Consider the following 25587-nt stretch of genomic DNA (forward strand, 5'->3'; position numbering starts at 1 on the left):
GCTGAGCTGTGGTGACTTGGCATCTGCGGTTCTCGGGTGACACACCCCGGAACCAGAGAGGACCTTTGGCCATGGGTTGCTGGGGCACCATCAGCCCCAAATCTGGTTTACTGCCAATAACATTTACTAATATACATTTTACTAATTTTCTTTCATCTTTGACACTTCTATTATAGAGAAACGGCAAATAGCAATATTAAAATATTTCTTCTAATTAATTTCCTTTCAATATGCATGAATCCGTGCACCGGGCCAGTAGTTATGGTAATAATTATAATGAATAAACACTGAGTATCTACCATGTGTGAAAACTGGAAATTCAGATGTGGACAAACCAGAACAAGGCTATTGGGCAGGAAGGACACTTGATGACCACCCTAGACAATCACATCCTAGATTAATCACGATGTTTAATCTTGGGCCACCACCCATACCAACCACCAGATCTAACCTCATTGGTAGCTGGTATGTGGCCAATATTTGTGTATACATGTATGTAAATATATATAAGCCCATATTCATATCTAAGCCTTAGGAATACACACACACAAAGTAAATCTATTAGGGAAATAAAGCCATTGCAAATATAGTAGAAATGCTGCCCTGGCTGGTGTGGGTTGGAGCATCATCCTGAACACCAAAAGGTCCAGCATTTGATTCCTGGTCAGGGCACATACCCAGGTTTCAGGTTTGATCCCTGGTTAAGGTGTGTATGTGCAACCGATCCATGTTTCTCTCTAACATCAATGTTTCTCTCTCTTTCTCTAGCTCTCTCCTTTCCTCTCCTTCTAAAATCAATTTTAACCAATTAACTGCCATGATACTTTGAATTTAATTTAAAAAGGTCTGCCACTTGCGTCTATAGACGCTATGGCATAAATGGTTAAAAAATATATAGAAATGCTTTTGCCTCCTTTTATAATCAACTGTTTTGAATAGCCTGTTACAGCTTCCTTCCCTTTTTACAAATAATTGAAGACTGATCAAAGAATTGAGGTCTTTGCCACAAAGCTTGTATGAAAACCCAGATAAAAAGAATTATTTTTCTTTAAAATGACCATTTACAGCAAAACTGAGATGTCAGATAATGAAGCACATTTTTCATTATTAATAATCATATAGTACTTACCTTATTTTCAGTCTAATCTTGTTCACAACTTCGTCTATGTTTGCCAGAGACTACAATAAAGAAGGAAAAGTGCCAGCTATTATTTCGCTTCCCAGAATTCCTCTTTTATAGGGAGATGATGAACTATAATGGCTACTGATGACATCTCAGAAAATTTAATGAGTACAATTCAATTTTTACTTTTTAAAAAAAAGTATAGCCGTAATTGGCAACTATTGCAAAATCCAGACTGGTATCTATTTTTATGAATAAAGTTTTACTGGAACACAGCCATACCCATTCATTTACATATTTTCTACAGCTGGCTTTGAATTACAAAGTTGAATAATTGCAACAAAAATTGAATGGTCCACAAATCCTAAAATATTTATTATCTAGCCCTTTACAGAAACTTTGCCTGACCCCTGGTATATGGAATCATAAAAAATTCATACAACAAATATAGCAATGAAATGAATGAACATACACACAACAACATGGATAAATCTTACTAATATAATGTTGCACACACACAAAAAAGCTTGAGCTGAAACCGGTTTGGCTCAGTGGATAGAGTGTCCGCCTGCGGACTGAAAGGTCCCGGGTTCGATTCCAGTCAAGGGCATGTACCTTGGTTGTGGGCACATCCCCAGTGGGGGGTGTGCAGGAGGCAGCTGATCAATGTTTCTCTCTCATCGATATTTCTAACTCTCTACCCTCTCCCTTCCTCTCTGTAAAAAATCAATAAAATATATTTTAAAAAAAAAAAGCTTGACAACAAGAGCATATACAGTAAGATTCCATTTTTAGAGTTCAAAAATGAATGAAACTATTCTCTCATTTTAGAAGCAAAGAGAGTGGTTGTCTTTGGAGGAGACAGTGACTATGAGGAGGCAAGACAGGGCCATCTAAAGATGTTTTATTTCTTCTTTTTTAGTATGTATATATATTTTTATTGATTTCAGAGAGGGAGGGAGAAGGAAAGATAGAAACATCAATGATAAGACAGAACCACTGATCGCCTGCCTCCTGCACGCCCCCAACTGGGGATCAAGCCCACAACCTAGGCACATGCCTTTGACCGAAATCAAACCCAGGACCCTTCAGTCTGCGGGCCGACGCTCTATCCACTGAGCCAAACTGGCTAGGGCATGAAGATGTTTTATTTCTTGATCTAGGTGGTAGTTACATGGCTGAATTCATTTTGTGAAAATTCATCAAGCTATACACTTAAGATTTGTGTACTCTTCCACATTAATGTTACACTTTAATAAATAAATATATCTATTTTTTCTAATTGTATAGGTCCACTAGAAAACAGTCTGGAATGGTAAATACTAGAACTTATAATCTATACTAGTAGCTAGAATCTATGAAATCAGTAACAGTAGTTGTAATCCATGAAAAGGAAAGATTTAAAATTTTTCTTTTTGCCTGAGTATTTTCTAACTGCTCTATATTGATTATGCATTGCTATTGTAATTATAATACAGGTTTTTCTGTTTTTAAGACAATGACAATAGAAACAAATGGACTAGTTCCAACATTAGGGAGCAAAAAATGTAAGGAAATGGTGCCCTCTAATGGAATAGAGATGGTACAACTTAATAGCATCTTTTTTTTATTTTTGGTTAATCCTCACCAGAGGCTATTTTTTTCCATTGATTTTTTTTTTTTAGAGAGTGGAAGGGAAGAAGGGAGAGAGAGGGAGGGAGAGAGAGAGAGGGGGAGAGAGAGAGAGAGAGGGAGAGAGAGAGAGAGAGAGAGAGAGAGAGAGAGAGAGAGAGAGAAATTGGTTGCCTCCTGCACATGCCCTGAATGGGAACTTGACCACTAATCAAACCCGAGATCCTTAGGTGTGAAGGCGGACACTCTTAACCACTTGGGCACCAGTCCTTTTTCTCTTTCTCTCTTTTACCAACAGATATTTTATCTGAGCAAGAACTGGGGGTGATGTAGGAACTGCTACCAGCAACCTGTGCTGGCAGGAGAAGACCAGGCTCCTGCCGGGAGCAGGGCTGGTAAGGAAATCAGGTCACGAGTGTTAGAGATGTCAGATGGGGCCATTCACATCTTGTCTACTGTTCCGACAACGCCAATGGTTACTCTGAATTTCAGAAACCCAAGAACAGACTGAGGTAACAATAAATCTCAGAAAAGAGAAGTTATTTTAATTCAGGAATCCTCTGTCAAGTTGTCATTTCAAAACCAGACTGAATATAAATCACCACGGTGACAGAACCTGAGTTGTCAGAGGACCTGGGTTTGGCAAATCTCTGCCACAAACAAATTTGCTGTATGTCTAGAGGGCAAGAGGTTTAACCTCTCTGAGTTTCTATTTCCTCATATGCAAAACAGGCATAATAGTTCTCACCTGGCTTATCTCTGCTGTAACCCATTCCTTTTTTTAAAAACAATTTTGGTACTTAAAAAAACTACTTTAAAAGTGTTAACATTTGGGAAATTGGGAATGAAGGGTAGCCATGAATTCTTTTTGTTTGTTTGTTTGTTTGTTTTGTTAATACTCACCCAAGGATATTTTTCCATTAATTTTTTGAGCAAGTGGAAGGGAGGGGGAGAGACAGAGAGAGAGAGAAACATCGATATTAGAGAGACACATAGATTGGTTGCTTCCCACATACGCCGACCAGGGCTGGGGATAGGGCCTGCAACCGAAGTATGTGCCCTTGACCAGAAGGGAACCCGTGACCCATCAGTCCCTGGGCCGATGCTCTATTCACTGAACCAAACCAGCTAGGCAGCCATGAATTCTTTGTACTCTTCTTGCATCTTTTCTACAACTGGGAAATTATCAAAATTTAAAGTTGTAATCTATTTTAAATTGGTAAAACATGTAGATGACCAAAAATTCAAACAGAAAAAGGCAGACAGTGAAAAGCAAGGCTTCCTTTCCCCTGTTCTGCCCATCCACCTCCCAGTTCTCCTCGCAGAGGCAATGGCTCTGGGCCAGTTTCTTTTGCACATTCTCGGAGATGTCTCTGAATCTGAAGCAGATCCATACCTTATATTCCCTTCCTTATATAAATGCACACTGTCCTATACCATGCTTTTTTCACTTAACAATATAACTTGAAGATCATTCCACATCAGCAAATACTGATGTTTGGTGGTACAGTAACTACTGCTTAAATGTAATACTCTGTAGACATGAAGGTCTTGGTTAAGTCATAACAATTTTCCCAAAAAGGATAATTCAAAATATATTATGCTTTCAGATGTGCAACTGCATTTATTTAAAAAAGCAAATACACCCTGTCCTGTGTGGCTCAGTTGGTTGGGCATCATCCCATGCTCTGAAAGGTTGCTGGTTTGATTCCCCGTCAGGACACATACCCAGGTTGCAGGCTCAATCCCCAATAGAGGGCATGTGGGAGGCTGCTCATGGATGTGATGTCACCTTGTTTCTCTCTTTCTCTCTTCCCCTCTCCCTTCCTTTCTCTCTTTGAAAATCAATTTTAAAATATATTTTTTTAAATGCAAACCTGGTCGGCATAGCTCAGTGTTGAGTGTGGACCTGTGAACCAGGAGGTCACGGTTTGATTCTCAGTCAGGACACATGCCGGGGTTGCGGGCTCTATCTCCAGTGTGGGGCATGTAGAAGGCAGCCAATCAAATTTCTCTCATCATTGATGTTTCTCTCTCCCTCTCCTTTCCTCTCTGAAATTAATAAAAATATATTTTTTAAAACACACAAAAATAAAACAGAGAATGGACACTGGGGCAGTGGGGGCTTGCCCAGGGTGGGAATGACTGGAGGGGGGACAATAGGGGAAAAAGGAGACATATGTAAAACTTTAAACAAAAAAACAAAACAAAAAACAACAAGGAATGACCTAAATGGCCCTCAATAGAGAAGTTAAATAAATTAGGCCACATATATTTGATGAACTTTTGTCCCACCACTAAAGACACTGGCCAGGGAGACTCTGAAACAACAAATATCACTTAAGGTAACATGCTAATAATGGGGAAAACACTTAAAAATACCAAGTACCCATGCCGAAACCGGTTTGGCTCAGTGGATAGAGCGTCAGCCTGCGGACTGAAGGGTCCCAGGTTCGATTCCGGTCAAGGGCATGTGCCTTGGTTGCCGGCACATCCCCAGTAGGGGGTATGCAGGAGGCAGCTGATCGATGTTTCTCTCTCTTCGATGTTTCTAACTCTCTATCCCTCTCTCTTCCTCTCTGTAAAAAAATCAATAAAATATATTTTTTTTAAAAAATACCAAGTACCCCATGAATACAGCTTTTAAAAGACAAGAAAATTATAACACTTGACTGCACGTTAGGTGGACTACTTCCTCTTTATCTTCCAGATTTTCTACTGGGGAAGCAAAAGGGAAAAGGGTGCTAACATTTAATGTGGATCTGTTATGCAACACTCTTCTGAACATTTTACAAAAATGATTTCCCTTAATCTTCTTACATGTTTTACATGGTCATCTACATGTTTTACCAATTTAATCTCTTTTCCTCCTCAGTATAAAGAATGGAAAATAAGCTCTGAAAGCATAGATACTTTGTCCAAGGTCATGGATGCTGGACTTGGTTGAGGTCTGTCTGACTCTTGGGCAGGGGTCCTCAAACTTTTTAAACAGGGGGCCAGTTCACTGTCCCTCAGACCGTTGGAGGGCCGGACTATAGTTTAAAAAAAAAAACTATGAACAAATTCCTATGCACACTGCACATACCTTATTTTGAAGTAAAAAAACAAAACGGCAAAAACACCCGCATGTGGCCCTGCGGGCCGTAGTTTGAGGACGCCTGCTCTTGGGTCTTCACTCTTTCTTACTCTACCATGCAACCTCTAATACAATGGTTCTTGACCTAGTTTTTCTGCACCCCAACACACCTGAGGGATACGACACACTCCCTGCTATCAGCTCAGTGCCTCTCGATGGCAGTGATTCTCACTGGGGTTGAGGCCTCTCTGGCAGTTGGGAAAACGCCCCATTGGAATCCAGATTGGCTACCCTGGGCGGAGATGATACAGCTCCTCTTTGAGAATCATTCTTCTAGTTCTGTTGTAATGTGGTTGTACAGTGTTAATTCCATCATTTAAAAATGTCTTAATTATTGAAAGGTATTTCCTGACTTCAATGCTGATTCTTGCTGATTACAGAAAATACATAAAATCACCCTCATCCACAGCAGAATAAAATCTCCATTAGCATTTTGGTATATTGCCTTCTACTGTTCCTTCTATGCAAATACTATATGGCTTTTTAAAAATTAAACTGAGATGATAAGCAATTTGGCATCTTATTTTTTACTCTTAACAACATAGATGCAGGCATTTTGGGGGAATCATTAAAAATAAACAGCTCCAGCCCTAACAGGTTTGGCTCAGTGGATAGAGCGTCAGACTGTGGACTGAAAGGTCCCGGGTTCGATTCCGGTCAAGGGCATATACCTTGATTGCGGGCACATCCCCAGTAGGGGGCTGTGCAGGAGGCAGCTGATCGATGTTTCTCTCTCATCGATGTTTCTAACTCTCTATCCCTCTCCCTTCCTCTCTGTAAAAAATCAATAAAATATATTTTAAAAAAATAAAAATAAAAAAAAAAAATAAACAGCTCCAGCCCTAAAAGGTTTCACTCAGTGGATAGAGCGTCGGCCTGTGATCTGAAAGGTCCCAGGTTCGATTCCGGTCAAGGGCATGTACCGTTGGTTGCGGGCACATCCCCAGTAGGGGGTGTGCAGGAGGCAGCTGATCAATGTTTCTCTCTCATGGATGTTTCTAACTCTCTATCCCTTTCCCTTCCTCTCTGTAAAAAAAAAAAAAAAAAATCAATAAAATATATATTTTAAAAATAAAAATTAAAAATAAACAGCTCCACATAACTCCTTTTTCCAAGTTCTTAATTCTATTTTTTTAATATATTTTTATTGATTTCAGAGAGAAAGGGAGAGGGAAAGAGAGTGAGAGACATCAATGATGAAAGAGAATCATTGATCAGCTGCCTCCTGCATGCCCCCTACTGGGGATCGAGCCTGCAACCTGGGAATCGAACCATGACCTCCTGGTTCATAGGTCGATGCTCAATCACTGAGCCATGCCAGCCAGGCTTAATTCTATTTTTTATTTTTTTATTTTTTTTTTTTTATATTTTATTTTTTTTACAGAGAGGAAGGGAGAGGGACAGAGAGCTAGAAATATCGATCAGCTGCCTTCGCACACTCCCCACCGGAGTTAGAGCTTAATTCTATTTTTTAATATAAATTAAGCTAGGGCTTAATATAATTAAATTAGGGCTTAATTCTATTTTTTAATATAAATTTCATCTAGTTTCCCTAATCAAACCTCTAATGAAAACATGACAATTGGTCATCTTCAGTTTTCTACTGGGAGACTAGAAGCCCAGCTACCCTTCCGAACCACCCAGGGAGCCCTGTTACATACAGAAACCCAAGTTCCTCACACCTGGACCTGGTGAGTTAGAAACATCTGGGGATCTGTTCCAGCCCACACAGACACGCAGTAGTTGCCACTAAATAGAGACACCTTCACACCCTCCTTCTCGGAGTGACACTAAATTTATTCTTGATATAATGACATTCTTTAAATATTCTAAATTCAAAATTCACAAGTATTTACTGCAGGTCCATGAGGCATATAGATGGGTTTTGCCCAAGATATAGCAATAGCTGAAAGAAATTATAAATCATGCCACTACTTTTTATTACCTTTCCTTAAGGTCCATGGAAATCTGGGTTGGGAGATAAACTGCTAAGTGTAAATATGGGATTGGGGAAATAAAGGTAACCCTGGGTCATAAATTTTCTAAGTCATCTAAGAAACTTCACAACACATTAGCATGTACATGGGGGCATAAGGCAAGACATATAACTAAATCTGGATGTCTTGTGCTCCCTACAGTAGTTTAAAAACAAATACAAAAAGATATCAGTAAGATATAAGTACCTAGTGGTTTCCTATATCATTTTCAAATCTAACACTTTTGTTTTAGTGGGGCAGCAATCTTAATAGGGTGGGGTAAACGAAATATTTTCATGGTTAAAACTATCTCTATATCAGTTGTTCCCAAATTTCCATGTCCAGCTAATTCCCAGAATTCCTTTTTCACAGAAAACGATGAGCTCTACGTCGTCCAGTACACCGAAAGACAGTGGGTTCAATTCCCACCTCCTGTCAGGGTGCTTACAGGAGGCAGCTGATTGATGTTTCTCTCTCAAAAAAAAAAAAAAAAAAAAAAATTAAAAAAAAATTCAGTGAAAACATGTCCTCTGGTGAGGATTAAAAAACAACACTTTAATAAATTTCTAGTATCATTTTTAAATTAAGAAAAAAAAAGAAAATGTGAGCTCCAAAGGCTATCTGTGAAATCTCAAAAGAGATAATCACATAGTAGAATGCATTGTTTTCCAACTTTATTTAAAAAATTAACACATCATTAGAAAAAGTTTAGTTTATGCCAAGACAGCAACAATTATGGGGATTATAAGCTTCAGATTCAAATACTATCCAACCACATATTTCTACCTGGATGGCCCAAAATGCTCAAAAATGAGCTCGCCTTTACATCCTCCTCCTAGCCTATTTGCCACTTTTTCCTCCTACTCCCAACATAGGCTAAAGTGCTAACGCCCACTTGGTCTGCCAGGCTAGAAATCAAAGTTCAAAATCCTTCATTTGGCCTACAATGCACAGCTTAAATGTCATTTCCTCAAGGAAGCCTTTTTGGGTCCCTCAGATGCATGCTCTGTTTTCACAGTAATTGAGCATGTTTCCTTCATGGCAATGCTATCGTATGTAAGCTGGGCATTCTCTAACTCTCGGTGCCTCATTATTCTCATCAAAAAACAAGCATGTTAACAAAGTGAGAACTTATCATTGTTAAGTGTTTAGAATGGTGCCTGGTGCATAGTAAGCATCCAATAAATACCATATAATCTATTATTACTGTTGTACTAGAAGTGAGAACTCTTTTGACAGCAAGTAACAAATAATTAATAGTTATACAAACAAGTCATTGTAAAGTATAATAATTTGCTTGTAATCTGCTAATGGTTTTATTATTATCTATTAAGGTAGACTGGAAGCTCTATATTGGGAAGGAGGGTATTTGCCTTGTCCATTCCTCTAGCCACAAATTTCTTACAGAGGGAAGCAGAGGAGGTGTTTTCGTTGAGTAAATGAGTGAATCTCAGGTTCTACATCCCTTTCCGGTTCTACATCCCCCAATTCTGTCTTGTGCCTCCTAAGTAGCTCTTGGATCTTGTTCTCTCCATCCTGGTCTCTACTGAAGCTCTCATCATCTCTCTGAAGTGATCTGTCACAGCAGTCTAACTGGTCTTCCTGCCTCCAGTTCTGCCTCTCCCCAATTCACCCTTCACATCACTGCCAGATGGAATATTTTTTAATCCTCACCCAAGGATATCTTTTTATTGATTATTGTTTTTTAAGAGAGAGAGGAAGGAAGAGGGAGAGAAATATCAATGTGAGAGAGAAACATTGATTGGCTGCCTCCCATACACACCCCGATGGGGGATCAAACCCACAACCTGGGTATGTGCCTTGACTGGGAATTGAACCCAAGACCTTTTGGTGTATGCGACGACACTCCAACCAACTGAGCCACACTGGCCAGGGCCAGATAAAAAAAAAATTTTTAATCCTCACCTGAGGATATATTTTTTATTGATCTTTAGAGAGAGAGTGGAAGGGAGGGAGGATGGGGAGAGAAACATTGATTGAGAGACACACACTGACTGGTTGCCTCCTGCATGTGCTCCAACCAGGGCTGGGGATTGAACCTGCTACTGAGGTACGTGGCCTTGACCGGGAATCATACCCAAGATCCTTCAAACTGAGGGCCGATGCTCTAACCACTGACCCAAATCGGCCAGATGGAATTTTTTAAATGTGAATCTGATCCAGTCATTACCGTCAAGAGTCCTTTTGTGAATACCCCGTGCCTAGAACAGCATCTCCAGAGGAGGGTGTGTGCATCCCCAGGGGATTTGCAATAATACCCATTAGGGTATGAGAAAAAAAAAAAATTAAAACCTCTATTTTCATCCTTTATTAATAGAGCAAACACTACTAAAACCTAATTTATTTAAGATTGGTGCCAGGATATGTACGTAATATTTGGGGAATATAGGCTTAAGATTTAGCCCAGCGAATATCAGTTGTATGGCAAATATTTAAGAGAACAATTTCTAATAATATATTCACTCTACAAAGAATTCCGCTCTAACATCAGTATTTGGTAGTAGCTACTCCCCAACTGGTTACAATGAAGTCTGATTTCAATTTAACACTCCTTCTTTATTAAGGCTCCTTCAATCTTATAGAACAACACACTGATCATAACACTCAAGAGCCAGAAGCCACTAAAATGAAGGAAACTCCATACTTACTTGCTCCGTGGGGAACAGGGTATTGATATACTCCACAGCATTGAAATCTGCTCGATCTAGAGGATCCTGGCTTGGAAATACCTATATAAAGATACGGGATTAGAAATAACCATCATCTTTCTGTCTTATTTTATGTATTATTTCTTTCCTCTCTACTGGGTGGAAAAGGCAAAAATCACATCTTTTTTCATTTTATAAGTCTTAACACTCAACAGATGCTCAATAAGGTATCTGTTAAAATAAATCTTTAAGTTTTACCAACACCTGTAATTTTAACATCTTAGATCTTGGTGCAACTAACAGAATAAAATATGAAACAGTGAAAAGTTCCACAGATATCAACAAAATCCCAACAAGTGGGCATTGTGCAAATCAGATTAAACCAGATGATGTCATGGTTGTATTAAGAAAGTCTTGCCCGGCCTGCTGGTGTGGCTCAGTGTTTGAGCATCTGCCCATGAACCAGGAGCTCACAGATCAATGCCCCGTGAGGGCTCATGCCCGGGTTGGCTGCACGCTCCATCCTCAGTGTGGGGGTGTGCAGGAGACAGCCTATCAATGTTTCTCTCTCATCAATGTTTCTCTCTCTCTATCCCTCTCTCTAAAATCAATAAAACAAGATATTTTAAAAGTCTTGATAGAAACAATATATTAAAACAATATATTAAAAAAGAGACTTAATGCACTATGTCTCAGCAGTAGAATCCACTATGCATTGAAGCAATTTTTATGCTTTACACGGTGTCAGGAAGTGGAGAGCTGGCAATTAGGAACTGTCTATCTCTAAGAGGAAAAGGAATGCTGCCTGAGAAACATGGCTAACTCCCTTCAAAAGCTGCAACTTGAACAAGGTGGATTATAAAAGCAATCAAGTGATCCCCTGGTAGTGGATTCCACCAGCTCAATATAGCTATTCTGGTTAGCAAATTCTTTTCTGATTATTAGATAAACCTGCGCTAGAACTCAATATTATTAATAGTAAAACTGTGTCTTAAAATCCTTGTCAAACAATAACTGACTGTATGATTTGCTTCTTCTATTAGAGCCCACTGGGTTCAAAGAGCAAGTGATTTTTTTATTTTTTTGCAAATGGAGGTGGGTGGGGAGCAGTGTGGCCTGAACACCAAAACCTTTGCTCAATGGGCTGGCATCCTCAAGATGAGCCAAATGAGCTTTGTATGGGTAATCCAACCCCTCCTAGAAAAATACACTCTAAAAAAATCTATTAAGAGAGATCTTCTCCTTTTATCAGGGGCAGTACCCGCTATAAGGATCTAAATTAGCGATTTTAACCTTTTCATCTCATGGCACACCGGTTAAAAAAAAAAAATCGCTGGTCTAAATCACTATTTTTAATATCAATACTCTTTGCCGAAACCGGTTTGGCTCAGTGGATAGAGCGTCGGCCTTCGGACTCAAGGGTCCCAGGTTCGATTCCGGTCAAGGGCATGTACCTTGGTTGCGGGCACATCCTCAGTAGGAGGTGTGCAAGAGGCAGCTGATCCATGTTTCTCTCTCATTGATGTTTCTAGCTCTCTATCCCTCTACCTTCCTCTCTGTAAAAAATCAATAAAGTATATTTTTAAAAAATAATATCAATACTCTTTTTAAAACAATAAACTTGAAAAGAGAATTTAGGCTAGGCAACTAAAGAGTCCCTACAGGGAAGGGAGGCCTCCTGATAATATTCTTCAATCTCACCCCACAAATCAACAGCAGAAATTGCCAACCAGTTAAGTATGATAAAGGGGTCCTTTTTCAACATTTTCCCCTCCTGCTCTTCAATCCGCTTCTCTCCCCTCAATTCGGAGTCACTCACAAGGGGCTAAGATTGAGAATTGGGGGCGGCGGCACAGCAGCCTGGTAAATGCAAGCACAGCTCTACAATCCCCCCCAAACTTCGGTTGCGAGCCAGGAGGTCCCAACCTCCAGGTTCGTCCTTTCGGGGAGCACAGCTTCTTTGCCCAAACGCATTAGGACGCCCCCCTCCAAAGACAACCAAGGCCTAGAAAGGGCTCTCTCCCTTCCCTCGATTCAGAAACCCCTTTCCACCACCACCTCCCTCCCCCCCAACTTTTCCTTTCCCTTCAGTGCCTAGCTCCCACCTCGGCCCAAAGACCGCTTCTTCCCGGAGCCACCCAGGTCCCACCCCCGGAGCGCCCCGTCCTCCGCACTCCCCTCCCCTCAGGGGGCGGAACGCTCACCTGCTCGATGGCGAGCTGCACGTCGGGCGTGAGCTGCAGCACCGCTTCCAGCTCCTCCACGAACTCCAGTTCCTCCTCCTCCATCATCCCGCCGCCCAGCTCCCTCCGGACGCACCCCGCAACCCCGAGGCGGGCCTCCGGCGGTCACCCGCACCGCAGAGCCGTAACCCACGGCGTGCAGCGCCCCAGCCAGCTTCGGCTCGGCCTGCTAGCCGGGAACTTCCGGGAAGGCAGGCACTTCCGGGACCCGAGGCACTCTGGGATAGCGGAGGACTGACCTCCGGGTGCCCGGAGGAGGCCAGCCATCAGGTCCCGGATTCTTCCTGGACAGCCCTGTAGTCCGGCGTCCCCTAAGATGAGGGGGCCCTCGTCACCTCGCCGAAGGGCGCTGGCACTGCAGGGCCCCCCAGTGAGGATGCGCCCTCGCACCGCGGCGACCGACCGACAGCAACCCCCTCGGGCCCCGAAGCCCGGATCCTTCGGCTCCCAGGGCCCCCTTGGTCAATGGCAGTAGGTGTCCCCTGCCCTCGAGGGGAGAAATGACCCCAGCTGGTAAGTGGCAATGTTGCCAAAGACAATATGTAGGATGGGACAGTGTCCACTTTCAGAGTTAAGTTCCCCTTGTGTCAAGCCTGTAGGCAGAGATTTCTGGGGGGAGCCTGCAGCTTCTTGGGGTGAGGGTGGGCAGGGGGAGATCCAGCTTTAGTCCGTGCCCCTCGAAGGGGAATCGTTTACTTTCTGCGACTCTGAAGAGCTGGAGTCTAAGTCCCATTCCACGACTGATACGCTGTGTGATCTTGAACAAATCACTCCCATCTGCTTACCTGCAAGGATGTGGCGACGGTTAAATATAAAAAGCACTATGCAAATGTAAGCTAGTAATACAGGTAATATCGGGGTGTCTGTTTCTTATGCACCACGGAAAAAAAAGAGGCCAGATCACCCTGTGGAACCACTCTTCCCCCAGACACTTGAAACAACCAGAGAATTGCAGCCAACGGAAGAGTTGTTTCACCAGTTACACATTGTGAAACTGTGATGGAAGCGTGCCTGGCCCCTCTGAGATTTTTTAAAAATTTCATTTTATCAAAGTCGTAGTAAAGAAAAGATGGAATCAACAAAATTTCTAACAATAAAGGAAGGGTTAAAATATAAATCAGCTATACAATAGAATATTATTGATTCATAAAATCATAGTTTTTTAAATTATTTAATGACATGAAAACATGTGCATAAAATATTTCAGAGAGCAAAAGGTATATTTCAGGAAGCAAAAATGTGCAGCATTGTCCCAGTTTGTATGTGTATATTTTGTGCCTATAAAAATGATAGCAAATCCCTAGCCAGCTGGTTCAGTGGATAGAGCGTCAGCCTGCGGATTGAAGGGTCCTGGTTTTGATTCCTGTCAAGGGCACATACCTCGGTTGCAGGCTCAATCCCCAGCCCAGGTCAGGATGTGTACGGGAGGTAACCAATGGATGTGTCTCTCACATCCAATGTTTCTCTTGTTCTCTGTCTCTCCCCCTCCTTCCCCCTCCCTCCCATCCACTCTCTCTGAAAATCAATGGAAAAATGTCCGTGGGTGACGATTAACAAAAAACAAACAAAAAAATAATAGCAAAGAAATAGTACTTTTCTGCAGGTGATGGAATGTACATTCTTTGTACATTTTCTCAAAATATCTACAATGAGCCTGAAGTATTTTTATATTCAGGAATATAAATGCCCCCCTTAAAATAAATAAAAAAGAAAAATGTAATTATATCCACCTGTCTTGGATTTTTTTTTTTCATCACAAGCAAGTCCTAAGATAATTCCATCATCCCTCCCACCCAAATTTCCTCATGCCTCACTCCATCCCCTGGCAATCACTGGCCTGATTTCTGTCCCTATAAATTGACTTTTTCGGAATGCCATATAAATGGAAACATATGTCACCATTGGAGTCTGGCTTCTTTCACCTAGCATAATGCATTTGGGTTTCATCATACTGTTACATGTACCAGTAGTTCATTTATTCTTGCTGAGTGGTATTCCACTTATATGGCTATGCAACAATGGGCTTATACATTCCCTGCTTGGAGGATATTAGGGTAGTTTCCAGTTTCGAGTGATGATGAATGACGCTGCTACACATATTCATGTGCAGGTTTTTGTCTCCATAAGTTTTCATTTCACTTGAAATGGGGCGCATCCCTGGTGGCGGGTGTTGCAAGAGGCAGCTGATCGATGTTTCTCTCTCTCATCGATGTTTCTAACTCTCTATCCCTCTCTCTTCCTCTCTGTAAAAAAATCAATAAAATATATTTTTTAAAAAAAGTCATATAACCTTTTGATTTGAGAGCTGGAAGAGCCTTAAAGAGCTTGTAATTCACCCTCTTCGTTTCACAAATGAGGCAGCAGTGGCCCGCCCAGAGAGCCTGAGAAGTGTTGTTCCAGGCAGAGTCCTCTTATGGGGCTTTTCAGCCTTTTGCAGGAAGAGACCTATAGTACTTTTCAGTTGCAGTAGACACAAATGAATGGTGTTCTTCCCACAGTCGCTGAGGAAGATACAGACCAAAGGAAAGTAAAACTTTGGTAAGCCCCAAGGAAGGAGAGAAGCCAGCAATACTGAAGTTACTGGATTGGCCCATGCCATCGGTGCTGAGTGAGAGGGAATCACATTCCAATCCACTCAAATTTAGGGCACCTGGCCCGGAACTTTTAAATAAGAGCCGTTGTCAACAACAACAAAACAACCACCAAGACTGGGTAGTACCTTGACCCAAAGCCAAGAGGCGGGACCACAGAAAGTGGGCAGACACGATCGTCCACCTCCATGTGTACATCGCAAGAGGAACGGCCGGATTCGGTGGCAGGATTTAATGTTCGGCGCGATCCCCTCTGGAGAAATTGCAGCCGTTGGCAGGGCATGGAAAAGCCTTCTTTGGCACAGAGGCCATTTCCTTCAGACTTCTGTGTGGAACAAGATGCACCGAGGTTGATAAGCCAGGCCGCCGATAAGCATATAGCCACAAGCTCACCCACCCTTTCCTTCCTTTCCCCAAAGAGGGACGCCCACCGCTCTGCCCGAACGGGGCACGGCTCCTGCCTGGAGGGCTCATCCCACCTGATGGTAGGAGATCTCCACGGAGTACCTTCTCCTACCTGGCTTCCTCGGCCCCCCACCTGCATCCCGCCCCCTTCGCCTGAAGCTGGGGAGGAGAGGAGGGCTGTGGCAGGTGCGGGCACTTCGTCTGTCGGGCTGGTTCCGAAGGGAGGAGGAAAGCTTCCGCGGAGACTGAACTGCAGCCCCGAGAGCCTCTGCCCTTCCCACCATTGCCTGGGCCGCCAGGCAGCGGCGGCCCCCGGCGCGCGGCTGGTCCGGGCGCAGCATCAGCGCGCTCAGAGCCACCAGGCCGCGCGCCGCGAGCCCCCGGCCCAGGCCGCAGCTCGCCCCCGCGCCCCGCTCGCGGCCGGCCCGGGGATCCGGGAAAGCCTCTGCGCCCAGGGGCGGTGGCGGCGAGACCCCGCCCCGGCCCGCGGCCTGCGCCTATCGCGGCCGCCGGTCTGGTCACGCGGAGAGTGGCGGTGCGGGCTCGGGGCCAGCGCCCCGCGGCTGCCGGAGTCGCGCGGGCCGGGGCGGGGTGGAGGGTGGAGGGTGGAGGGTAGAAATAGGGGCGGGAGGGCCGCGGCAGTCGCGGAGACCAGCGGAGTCGACCTGAGCCACGCCGAGGGCGCCGAGCGAGCGCCGAGCCCGGAGCACCCATGCTGCTGACGCTGGCCTGGGGCTCCGTCTTCTTCCCCGGGCTCTTCGCGCTCTGCACCTGGGCGCTGCGCCGCGCGCGGCCCGAATGGACCGATTACGACTGCGTGATGATCAGCACCAGGTACTCGGCGAGGCCGGCGACGCCCGCCCCGCCCGGCCGCGCGCGATCTGCCCGGACCCGCCTGCGCCCGGCCCTGCGCCCGGCGAGGGGGGGAGAGGGGGGGCGACAGGAAGCGAGGGGGCTGCCTCCCCATTCCTTGCCCCTCTCTGCGGCCCTGGCCGGGGCTCTGGAAGACCCTCTCCTGGAGGGAGCGGGGAGCAGGGCGGAGGGCCGCCCGCGCTGGTCGGGATGGGGAGGGGAGCCTGCTACCTATCGGCCAGCTGCCCTGGGGCCCGGGAGCGCGGTGGCGGCCCTACCGTTTTCCTCCCGGCGCTGGCACCCTCGGGGAAGTCAGGTTGAGGAGTTTTGCTTTGTGCTGGATTAGGAGCGGCCCCCCCCCTTTTTTTTTTCCTTTCTGCCGCATCTTAGGGTGGTTTCTTCGGCGCAGGCAGTGTTGGCCACCGGCTCGGGGATCGCCATCATCCACTCCTGTAAGAACGTGGTCTCCGACAGGTAACAACATCCAACGCCAGGTGAAAGAAGTACAGATGTCAGCGCCGAACTTTTCCAAGTTTGCACATTTCAGTGGCACACAGACACTATTTCCTAACCAGCACAGGCTGCTGGATAGCCGATTAATGGGAAAACTTGGGTACCATAATTAGTTCCCACCTCCTCCCCTTACCTCTTTCTGCAGGCCACCTTAGGAGAAAGTAAACTGAAGAAATGCTAGAGAATGACCGAGTCTAAGCCTGATTTAAGGTAACAAGTAAGAAGACGGTGTGGTCCATTGATCCAAGTTATTTATGAGATAGATGCCTTTGGAAATGATTCACAAGTGAGAGTGTGGCTTTTAGTTCTTTTAAGTCACCCCACTGGGGGCCCGTTCTGAAGCACTCATTGGCCAAGGTATGTGCATTGTGGTTACCAGAGCCTCACAAATGCTGCTCTTTCTTGTCTTTCCTGTGGATTTGCTCAAGGTGATGAGGAGGTTTCAGGTGCTCTCAGAAAACTGACCTGTATGTGTTAGAGCTCAGTCCAGAGGCAGTCAGGAAATGAGCATCTAGTGGAATGAATGACACAGACTAGGGTGGTCTACTTTGTCTAGTATGTAGACCTGGGCAATGGTGGTGTTTTGTTTTTGAAACCTTTTTTTTTTTTCCACCTGTCTTCCTAGAACCACTCTTGCTTTCTCCCAGTTAAGTTGAAGAGCTATAGTCGATGTACAGGGAAAATCTGACCCTGACTCAGCCAAGTGTCCTCTTTTCACCTGTTGAGACTGCAGTCGGAGGACAGCCTGAGTGGGGTATCTGTCTCACTGGCCTGCTAGTGTAGTGCCTGGATCTCACTTACTTGGGATTAATGCTGCCATCATGATTTTCGTGCTTTTCTTGGTGATGAATTGTAGATGCTGAGAGAAAACAGGTCAGGTGACTTTGATTGCATGTGCAAAGGGCTGACAGCATTTGCTTGGCCGGGTTCGATTTTTATTTTAATCGAGCATTCTATGATTACGTGGCAAGCTCCCTCACTGCCCCCACCCAGTTTGAAACCAGCCTCTTTTGCAAAGACTAAGACTAAGACACATGTGGCTCAGCACTATCTCGAGCTGACAGGAGGGCAAGCAGCAGGCAACCAGTCCACATTTTAGGAAGATATTTGCGCCTCCTTAACTTTCAGTTCTGTGGCACCACTGCTGTGTGTCCCCCTCAGAAACGGTGTGTTTTAGTGGCTTGAACATGGTAAGGAGCCTGAGTTTGGTTCTCAGGTCCCTCCTTTTATGTATCTGTATGCCCCAGGGGTGAGGAATGTCCAGCTGAAGGCCCGGGAAATAATTCGGTGTGCTCCTACCAAGGCATTAGGGGCGAGTTAATTAAATGTTTGACCAAATAGAGCAGGCTAATTTTTAAGTTGATAATTTTGTATGGCCTGTGAATGATGTTATAAATAGCCACATGACCCTTGACAGAAAAAAGGTTCCCCACCCCTACCTTAGATTCTCTGCTCCTAAAATGGAGACAGACACATTTCCGTGCCCTTTACTTTCACAGGGATGCTCTAACTGCACCTAGATCATTTTAAAAAGGGCCTTTTGGGGCTTATACCCTATGGACCCAAATATTGTTTATTACACACCTTTTCACTTTATGCCTTGATGTAGACGGTCTATAAATAAGGGAGTGTCTATAAATCTCCCCAATTTACATGCAGAATGTGGTACGGGGACAAGTATTTCATCATTTTTAAAGAGGTCTACATCGCTAAAAGGGCTAAGAGTCACAGCTCTAGGCAGCTTTCTCAATTTAAGCATCTATATTTGTACTAGAAGCCCGGTGCACGAAATTTGTGCACAGATAGGGTCCCTAGGCCTAGCTGGCGATCAGGGCCAATCTGGGGGGGGACCAGCGGGGCCCCCGCTGGCACCTACCTTGGTGGTCAGTGCGTGTCAGAGCCACCGATCATTCTGCCATTTGGTTGATTTGCATATTAGGCTTTTATTATATAGGATATATAGGATAGTATTTTTTACATTTAAAAGGACTTTCAAATTTTTAGTTTTTTTTAATTTTTACAATAACTGTAAAGTAGGACAAGGATTGTTGTCATTTTTATAATGAAAGCTAAGTCTCAGGCTAGAGGTAATTATTATTACAATCTAGATCTCTTACAAATAAGTCTTGAGAGAATTCTACCAAGCAGCCACAATTCCAGATCTTATTGAATTGGTACTGTGTGCAAAATATTAAAACCCTAGGTCCACTCATGGGGAGAGGCCAGTTATATTTCACATCAGCTTTTAATAGCTCTTAACCCTTTGCACTCACTTGCTTTTTTCTCGATTCCTGCTACCGATGCTAACTGTGTCAAGTCACACTCGACATCCGAGTGCAAAAGGTTAATAGTTATTTAACTTAAATTGCTTTAAGAATGCAATGGAGACCATAGACGGGCAGCAGAATAAATAAGTATTGCATCTTTTTGCCCAAATGGAATTCGGCTAATTCATTAACCTGCATGTATATTATATTTTCTATCCTTACTTGTTTGCCTGTTTCATTGTTTATTCATTATTGAGTTATGCTGTGGTAAGTGTGGAATCATTCAGGAACAGAATCTTAAAGGGCCCCTCTATAAGGTCTATTTCTAATGTTGCATTTTGTGGGCTGGCTCCTCAGGAAATCCCCTGAGACAAAGTTACAAATACAGATTTGAGGGCTGTACGTATACCATTAAGAGTCTTGGGGGTGGCGGGCCTTAACAAGCACTGCAGGTGATTCTGATGTTCAGGTAGTTTGAAAACCATAAAAGTAAATTGTCTCTTCTTGGTATTTAGTGAATCTAATCCTTCCCAGCATAGGACATAACATCAATTTACATGTTTTTATCCACATCAATTTTCTGTAGAATGATGACATCATTTGGGAACAAAACTATAGAAATTATGGACTTTCCTTGTAATTTTCTCTAGGACAGTGATAAACTATCATTTTGACACAGCAAATATTGATTCAACCCCTTTGGGGAAGTAAATGGGAACAGTGTCTTTTAGTCCCAGTTTCTCTTTGGGTATCTGAGTGCTGTAAGGTAGTCCTTGAGCTCCAGGCTCATAACCAGACATATTTTTCTTAATGAGTGGAATTGGGATTAGCCCTAGAATTATAAAGAATATGGCCAGGGTTGCTTGCCAGCAACTCCCTAGAGTGAGGTTACAAGCAGATGCAAGAGGAAACTCCCAAGTGTTGAGCAACGAGTGGAGTTAAACTGGAAATATTGGATTGGGATTCGGGACACCTTCCAAACCAGTTTCTTGGTGGGGCTGTTGAATCATTGGTAGAGATATCTATATCAAAGTCAGCTTATATCACAAAATGCCAGAAAATCCATTACAAATGAGTAGCTAAACCAGCAAATAGTGACAGCTAGTCACTTAAACACATGGTGCTTTCTGCTTTTGACACAAATTTTCTCTGTAATTGAGAAAAAGTTGTTCACCCTATCAACTTCATCATCCTATATAATAAAAGTCTAATATACAAATCAATCAAACATTGGAACAACCAGCAGAATGACTGGTCACTATGATGCACACTGACCACCAGGGGGCAGACGCTCAACGCAGGAGCTGCCCCCAGCCCGCAGGCCCCAGGCCAGCCAAGGCAGGTGCCAGCGAGGGCCCCACCTGTCACCGTACAGATCAGCCCTGATTGCCGCCAGGCCTAGGGACCCTACCTGTGCACGAATTTCGTGCACTGGGCCTCTAGAATTCATTATAAAATATTTGGAGTAAAGACATCTAAGGAAATGTGTTTCAGAAGTGGTTGGCTTTAAGCCTGCCTTCATAATTGATATTCATAATTATTTCATGGACCACTCATATGCTTTCTTTCAGGTACTGGCTTGCCCAAGAATATGTCTGGTTTTTGATTCCATATATGGTCTACGACATCTACGCCATGTACCTTTGTGACTGGTACCGAATCAAAGAACAGAACCGCAGACATTCCCTCACCATTTTTCGAAACTTCCTAAGGAAAAACCGCCTCATGATCACACACCATGTGGCCATTCTGTTGGTCCTTGTGCCAATTGCACAGGTATCCGCTGCCTTGGTCACTCATTTCTCCTGTTGATCGGGTATCAAGACCAATACTTAGGAGTCAGGATTGCTCCTCTTTTCCTTCGCTTTCCTACTTCACCCGTTCTCGTATGCCAGCTGCTTCTGCAGTTAAATCCCCAGATAAATCATGTAGAGATGTGATCCTCCATGCCAGCAATCCCCCAGCCCTTTGTGATTCCTTAGCCTTGGCCAAAGGTTCTGTCTTTAGTTTATACAATATAAAGACAATATAAAATACAACATAAGAATTTTTTAAAATGAGACCAGTTATTTGCTCAGTCAACTGGTTATTTGCTATAACAGTGCCAGAGAGTACTGTGTGCATTATTATTATTTATGTTACAAAAGCAGGCTCTGAAAGCAAATAGCCGCATTTCTCCCTAGATCTATTTTTCCCATCAAAACTTCACCCAACAAGGAAGAAATGGGAACGCAGAGAGGAAATTAGTAATTTTTGAGTGCCAGCCAAGTGATAGGCACTTGATTTAAAAGCTCATAGCTTTCTGCTAATAATTAGAAATTATCAGGAATAATTAGAAATAACATTATAAATTGTTAGCCCTATATTGTGTATGCGGCCTGCCAGCCACGAGTTTGACATGCTTGAATTGAGGCTCTAAGAGTTGATGTAACTCACTCTAGTACTACTTGAGCTGCTATTCTGTGCTGCACTACTTTCTTGAAAAGATAGGTACCGTGTACTACATTCTTTGAGAAGTCTCCCCAACATCTAGCACAGGGTCTGACACATATTTTGTTGAACTGACTTGGCTAAGTGCCTTTGGCATGACTAAGTTAGAAACCCCAAAGTAGGCTGCAGAATTCCTTCCGGCTGACACGGACATTCTGAGAAAGCTTGGTGTGTGACACGGTCAGCTATCAGAAGTTGCCCCTGGATCCTAGCAATTCGACCATCCAAGTTCCATTGCTATGGAAGCAGCAGAGTATTAAATGGGTCTACACTTGTCCATGTAGCATTTCCCTTTCCCTTCATGGTCCTTCATGGTAATCCTTTTCGACAGCCCTAGAATTTCCTTCCCGTGGTTCCTTAACCTCCATGTCATATTTCCCTGTTTCTTCTCGTCACCTGCAGAGGTTTAGGGGAGAGCTGGGGGACTTCTTCGTTGGCTGCATCTTCACGGCAGAACTAAGCACTCCATTTGTGTCGCTGGGCAAAGTTCTGATTCAGGCACGTATGAATGAAAGGGCAGAAACAGTGCCTGGGAGAGATGGGGGCACAGACTCCGTTTTTCCTTGGTAGATTGTGGGGTTTAGAGAAATCCCTTAATGCTAGGAATAGTGGAATATGAGACCCTTGAACAGACTTAAAGGTCAATTGGTCTTCCAAGCCAGTGGGGACAAAATTGTAAGTTTGATTCAAATTTGATACAGTCCTTCATGTTTTTTCCCAGGCCATAGATTGTCTCTCATCCTGTGTTCCTATCAGCTGGGGTGGCTTAGGTCAAATTCAGCATCATTGCTGAAAAACCTACGAGGCTATATGCACATATAAATACGGCCATGCTCAATCAACTTTTCCAAGTGTTAGAAAGCTAGATGCTTGGACTTGACTGCTGTGGGACTTGAGCTAGTCATTTCCTGAAGGCCCAATCTCTCTTGGTGACTCTGCATTCTTCTTCTTTTGCAGCTAAAGCAGCAGCACACCCTTCTGTACAAGGTGAACGGAATCCTCACGCTGACCACCTTCTTTTCCTGTCGGATCCTTCTTTTCCTCTTCATGTATTGGTCCTATGCCCAACAGAAGGAACTAAGCCTGTTCCAAGTGCCATTCAGGATCCCGGTCTTCTGCAATGTGGCCAATGCCGTCCTCATCGCTCCCCAGCTCTACTGGTTCTCTCTGCTGTGCAAGAAGGCAGTCGGGCTCTTTGACACTCCCCCAGCCGAAAAGGACGGATAAGTGCTCCCAGGAGTCAGGCAGTGAGGGTGCCTCTTCCACTCAGTATTCCACGGACCAAATTGTGCCCTGGATGGCCTCAGCCTTTTGGGTATTGATAAGTAGTTGGGTATGAGTTTTTCTAAAGAATATTCATATTACCTCCCTCTTCTAACCTGCCTTTTGCAAAAGCACTTTTTGTAGTAACAACTATTGGATCCTGTCAGACCTCCATTGGCAGCAAGGTGGTTTTGCCCAATGATCCTTCCTTGGGTCTTATCTCAAGGGCTCTGGGAGGTAGAAGCATGGGGTGTGGAGACAGGTGGACCAGGGTAAGTCCCTGGACACCTAACTGGCCCTAATATTGGTGGCTACCCACCTTTCCAAACACTCAGGGCAATATCCACATAAACTGGGCCAGCAGAAACAGTGATGACTTGGTTCTTGAAATAATTTCTTATGTTGGCCTGGGAAAATTATTGTGGGTAGGTAGCTTTTTATTGTTTACTAGATAATCCACTGCCTCATCCTTTCATCCATGTGCCAACATTGAATTCTTGTCTACTGACTTCCAATCAGAAGTCTCATTAGTGAGGGTCGGGGTGGCAGGAGGCAGGGATGGGAACCTGAAGCACTTGAGGAGGTAAAGAGACTAATAGGTCAGCATCTTTGCAGGCTGACTGTAAGACCAGTGTCAAAGTTGTGTTTGTTGTAAACAGTCACAAATACTATTCCCTTTTTAGCATGTCCTTCCAAGCCCAGCTTTCCCCATATCCACACACGCAGGATGCTCTTGTTAAAAACTATAGTGATAGTGAAAAGATGGCTACCAAGCTATTTATGAGTAACCCCACTCTTTGACACTCTTTTTTCACATGAAGTGGAAATGGAGTTCTATATTCCAAACCACGAGAAGTTGCATCTACACTGCCTCCTAACAGAGCTTGTGGCCCAAAGCCTGTTCCCACTGAGTGCACTACCATTTGGCCACAGAAGGCTGGAGAGCAAGAGTGCAAGACAGCCCTGGCCAAAATATGTCCTGTGAACTGACTCCTTCACTACCATTTGCAAATGGGATTCTCTGGTGCCAACACTAATCATTCCTTATCAACTAGGATGGGTTTTAGAAACTGCTACCATGAAATTTTTTTTTTTCAGGCGGTAGTGAGAAGCTAGGTTTTTAAAAGTGCCTTTTGATTCATTGTTGTCCATTAACTTTTAAAGTACTGAATATGTAACAGTGACTCAAATGTTGACTATTTCAGTCTTTAATGGGTGCCATTTTAAAAATGCAAAATGATTTTTTTTATTACTATTTTGTTCAGTCAGTATATCTTGTATAAATCACCCGTGTGGTGATTAAATTGCACTAATATTTCCCAACTTACTCCCATTTGTGAAATACACCAATACCAACTTCCTGTAAGACCCATCCCATGATCTGACTTGGCTGGCTGGTGTGTGATATTGTTTCTGGTCTGTGTTCATATCCATGTAACTCGCAAAGCTGGAGTGTTGAGGGGAGGGGAATGTGTTAGTGCTTTCAGCTTCCAGGAGGGCCTACCTCAAACCTTACTCTGACATTTCTGTGATTCATGGTTCCTGTACACCAAGCATGTCAAACTCTCGGCCCACGGGCCACATGCCTTGTTTATTTGGCCTGTGTTAGCCTTTGAGTTTGACATGCTTGCTGTACACTGTAGGGTCCTAGAGTTCAAGCCCAGTGATAATGTAACTTTAGGCCCTTTTTTCTCTATCTAGGTGAACTTCAATTAGGAGATGGGGAGGGTAAAAACCCAATTGTAGGCCACAGAGCTAGCACACTTCAAGTGGGGGAGGGAACCTGAAAATGTTCCATTTTGAATGAGGGCCTGGGTATGAAGGAGGTATTGGGATATCTCCTTTTCCCTTTCTTGCCTCCCAAATTAAATATCTCAGCAACCAGCACTCATAGTTCTGTAAAATGCCCTGCACACCTTAAATTTGTATTTTTATGCTTCTGTAGACACCATTCTCTGCTCCCCCTCATTTTTCAAAACCATGACAATATATTCCAGACAGAAGGTAATTACACTTGTCCTTTAAACACTTCGCTGCTGTTTACCAGACGTAGTTTTAGCACAGCCCTTCTGGATACACTGAATGGATGGTGTTAAGGCTGTATGGCAGAAGTCCTCAACTCAGAAGCCATCCATTTTCTTGGGATCCTTAATCTACCCCCAGCACTAAATTTTTTTGGTCCAACCTTCTCCTTTTACAGTGGTGCAGGCCTTTTGGGCACATAAATCACATGGCCAACTGGCAGAAGAATAGTTATTTTTCTCAATTGCTACCCTTTCCAAGAGACCACAAAATGATTTGAAGAGGGTTTCAGTGCAAAAGAACACACACACGTTATTTTTCCACTTGGGTATTTCACCTTTGGACTTACCAAATTTTAGGGTGGAGAAGTCCAATTATGAACTTTCCTCCCAGCCTGATTTGATCTTTAAGACTCTAGCTCAGTGA

At 43.8% G+C, this 25587-nt stretch overlaps 2 protein-coding genes across 7 annotated transcripts in view; one reads left to right on the plus strand and one right to left on the minus strand.

Moving 5' to 3' along the window:
- Nucleotides 1-12926, minus strand: part of VPS53 (VPS53 subunit of GARP complex) — a 155352-nt gene extending 142426 nt beyond the window's left edge. For both annotated transcript variants that reach the window (XM_054709025.1, XM_008147865.3), the window contains exons 1-3: nucleotides 12720-12926; nucleotides 10516-10596; nucleotides 1130-1179 (exon numbers count right to left, since the gene is read on the minus strand). In XM_054709025.1, the coding sequence (XP_054565000.1) occupies nucleotides 1130-1179; nucleotides 10516-10596; nucleotides 12720-12806 (218 nt within the window). In that variant the 5' untranslated portion in view covers nucleotides 12807-12926. The remainder of the gene's footprint in view (nucleotides 1-1129; nucleotides 1180-10515; nucleotides 10597-12719) is intronic.
- A 3441-nt stretch (nucleotides 12927-16367) lies between these two features.
- TLCD3A (TLC domain containing 3A) lies at nucleotides 16368-25026 on the plus strand. 5 transcript variants are annotated; one of them, XM_008147864.3, is made up of 5 exons: nucleotides 16368-16588; nucleotides 16997-17080; nucleotides 20958-21162; nucleotides 22279-22374; nucleotides 22834-25026. In XM_008147864.3, exons 1-5 carry the CDS (start codon nucleotides 16467-16469, stop codon nucleotides 23101-23103), a joined length of 777 nt encoding a protein of 258 aa, XP_008146086.1. In that variant the 5' UTR covers nucleotides 16368-16466; the 3' UTR covers nucleotides 23104-25026. The 5 variants fall into 5 exon arrangements, with proteins under 5 accessions (XP_008146086.1, XP_054565759.1, XP_028010819.1 ...); XM_054709784.1 differs by lacking the exon at nucleotides 22279-22374; XM_028155018.2 differs by lacking the exons at nucleotides 20958-21162; nucleotides 22834-25026 and having other exon boundaries at nucleotides 22279-22336.
- The last annotated feature ends 561 nt before the right edge of the window (nucleotides 25027-25587 follow it).

The sequence above is a fragment of the Eptesicus fuscus genome, chromosome 20 (assembly GCF_027574615.1).
Source record: "Eptesicus fuscus isolate TK198812 chromosome 20, DD_ASM_mEF_20220401, whole genome shotgun sequence".
NCBI lineage: Eukaryota > Metazoa > Chordata > Mammalia > Chiroptera > Vespertilionidae > Eptesicus > Eptesicus fuscus.

What these genes read in the sequence shown, in the direction of transcription:
- TLCD3A (XM_008147864.3), top strand. Translation starts at nt 16,467, where the DNA reads ATGCTGCTGACGCTGGCCTGGGGCTCCGTCTTCTTCCCCGGGCTCTTC. An exon ending in TGCGTGATGATCAGCACCAG is followed by an intron (nt 16,589 to 16,996) that starts GTACTCGGCGAG and finishes GCCGCATCTTAG; the next exon opens with GGTGGTTTCTTCGGCGCAGG. An exon ending in TCCTTGTGCCAATTGCACAG is followed by an intron (nt 21,163 to 22,278) that starts GTATCCGCTGCC and finishes CGTCACCTGCAG; the next exon opens with AGGTTTAGGGGAGAGCTGGG.